At 35.3% G+C, this 1,714-nt stretch overlaps 1 protein-coding gene across 1 annotated transcript in view; it reads left to right on the forward strand.

The window, feature by feature from the left end:
* The window catches only part of pigg (phosphatidylinositol glycan anchor biosynthesis class G (EMM blood group)), a gene marked incomplete at its 5' end in the record, with an annotated part of 135,656 nt that overhangs the window by 16,198 nt on the left and 117,744 nt on the right, over positions 1-1,714 (forward strand). The window contains 1 exon segment of the mRNA XM_014010407.1: positions 837-1,025. Within this exon segment, the coding sequence (XP_013865861.1) occupies positions 837-1,025 (189 nt within the window).

Consider the following 1,714-nt stretch of genomic DNA (forward strand, 5'->3'; position numbering starts at 1 on the left):
TCATTGAAGAGGTCCACGAAACCTTCAAGGTTTGAAGAGTGTTTGTGTGGAAGAATGGGCCAAAATCACACCTGAGCAGTGGTTATCTGGTTTCTCCATACAGGAGGTGTCTTGAAGCTGTCATTGACAACAAAGGCTTTTGTACAAAGTATTAGATAAATTTCAGTAAGCGTGTTTAATACTTTTTTTTTCCCCTGTGCCATTCCACATTATTACAAATAACTTCATTTCTGGACATTTATGGTTTGATTTCTTTGTATGTATGGATCACTTGGGTTGTTATCGACATCTGGTGAAAATTTCATGTCATTAGCACCTCTAGTAATATATTTACTGAGAAAAATGGTGACGTGTTCAGTACTTATTTTCTTCGCTGTACTTGCTCATTTTTCATGGCACCCATATTGCTCAGCAGCTTTAAGAAATTTTGGGACATTTTAAATCGAATGAGAATCACGATTCTGGTGTGAATAGATTTTTTGGTGCACCCCTAAAAGAAAAGTGGTCTGCTTAATTTTGTGTAACACCTTTTCATTAGTTTTTTCCTTTAATTGGACTCACAAGACAAACTATTCATCATAGATGATTAGAGTTCAGTGATCTAAACAGCCCAAAGACACACAAAAAATTGAATCTTTATGACACAACTTGCATAATAATTTGGAACATGTTGTAGATAAACGGTATATCACAGTAAATGCAGGAAAGTTTTGAAATGATTTGTCATACCTTTTTTAGTATAACAAAACCCTTTATTTTAACTTGTGTAATATTTTATAAACTCTGTATATGTTGACATATTGTATACAAATAAACATATTTCTGTTGCAATCTAGGTTGACAACAACATCACCCGTCACTTGGACAGCACCCTTAAGAGAGATGACTGGGACATTTTGATCCTCCACTACCTGGGCTTGGACCATATTGGCCACATCAGCGGACCCCATAGCTCACTCATCCAACCCAAACTGCTGGAAATGGACGACATCCTGAAAAAGATCCACAGTTCTCTTGTCTCAAAGGTAAAGTTTTCTTAATGTACATAACGTTACTTTTAGTGTTTCCTTCAGAGACTCCTTCAGAGTTTCGTTGAGTCTTTAGTTTTAACTTATAGTAACTATCATACAAGTAAATTGGAGCAATAAGCTGTTGAACAGCCAGCTGTTTTTATTTTGGTTTAGCTGTTTGATGTGTGAGTGATTGTAAGATAAGCAGTGAATTCTTTTCTCAGACCAAAATACTCAAAGATGAGGAACAAGACAAGATAAGATAACTGTAAGAAAATACGTGTTTAATAACGGCTGAAGTCAGATAAAAACACCAGTGTTAAATAAAATGATCTCTGATAAGAAATAAATGCCATACAACACCAGAATTTCGGAGTGAGGTTTATTGCCACCAGAATGACAACCGAAACCACACTAACTCAGAAACAGGAAGTCACTTTATCTTCAATGCCTGAGTTCGCCCTCTGGTGGCCTACGGCTGAACCCCAGGCATTCAGACAAACAAACTTCACTCTTGTAAGTACACATGTATATGTGTTGTTTTAATGATTCGGACCTGTATCTACACATAATATAACAAACATTATAAAAGTATTATAAAATAAGGAAACCCTAATACTCTGGTGTTGTATGTAATCAGTACTGAGCTATAATAAACCATAAATTTCTTCAAAAAGATAAAAAAAGATGATGGAAATTATTCT

Source organism: Austrofundulus limnaeus, unplaced genomic scaffold (assembly GCF_001266775.1).
Source record: "Austrofundulus limnaeus strain Quisiro unplaced genomic scaffold, Austrofundulus_limnaeus-1.0 Scaffold68, whole genome shotgun sequence".
In the NCBI taxonomy this organism is placed as follows: Eukaryota; Metazoa; Chordata; class Actinopteri; order Cyprinodontiformes; family Rivulidae; genus Austrofundulus; species Austrofundulus limnaeus.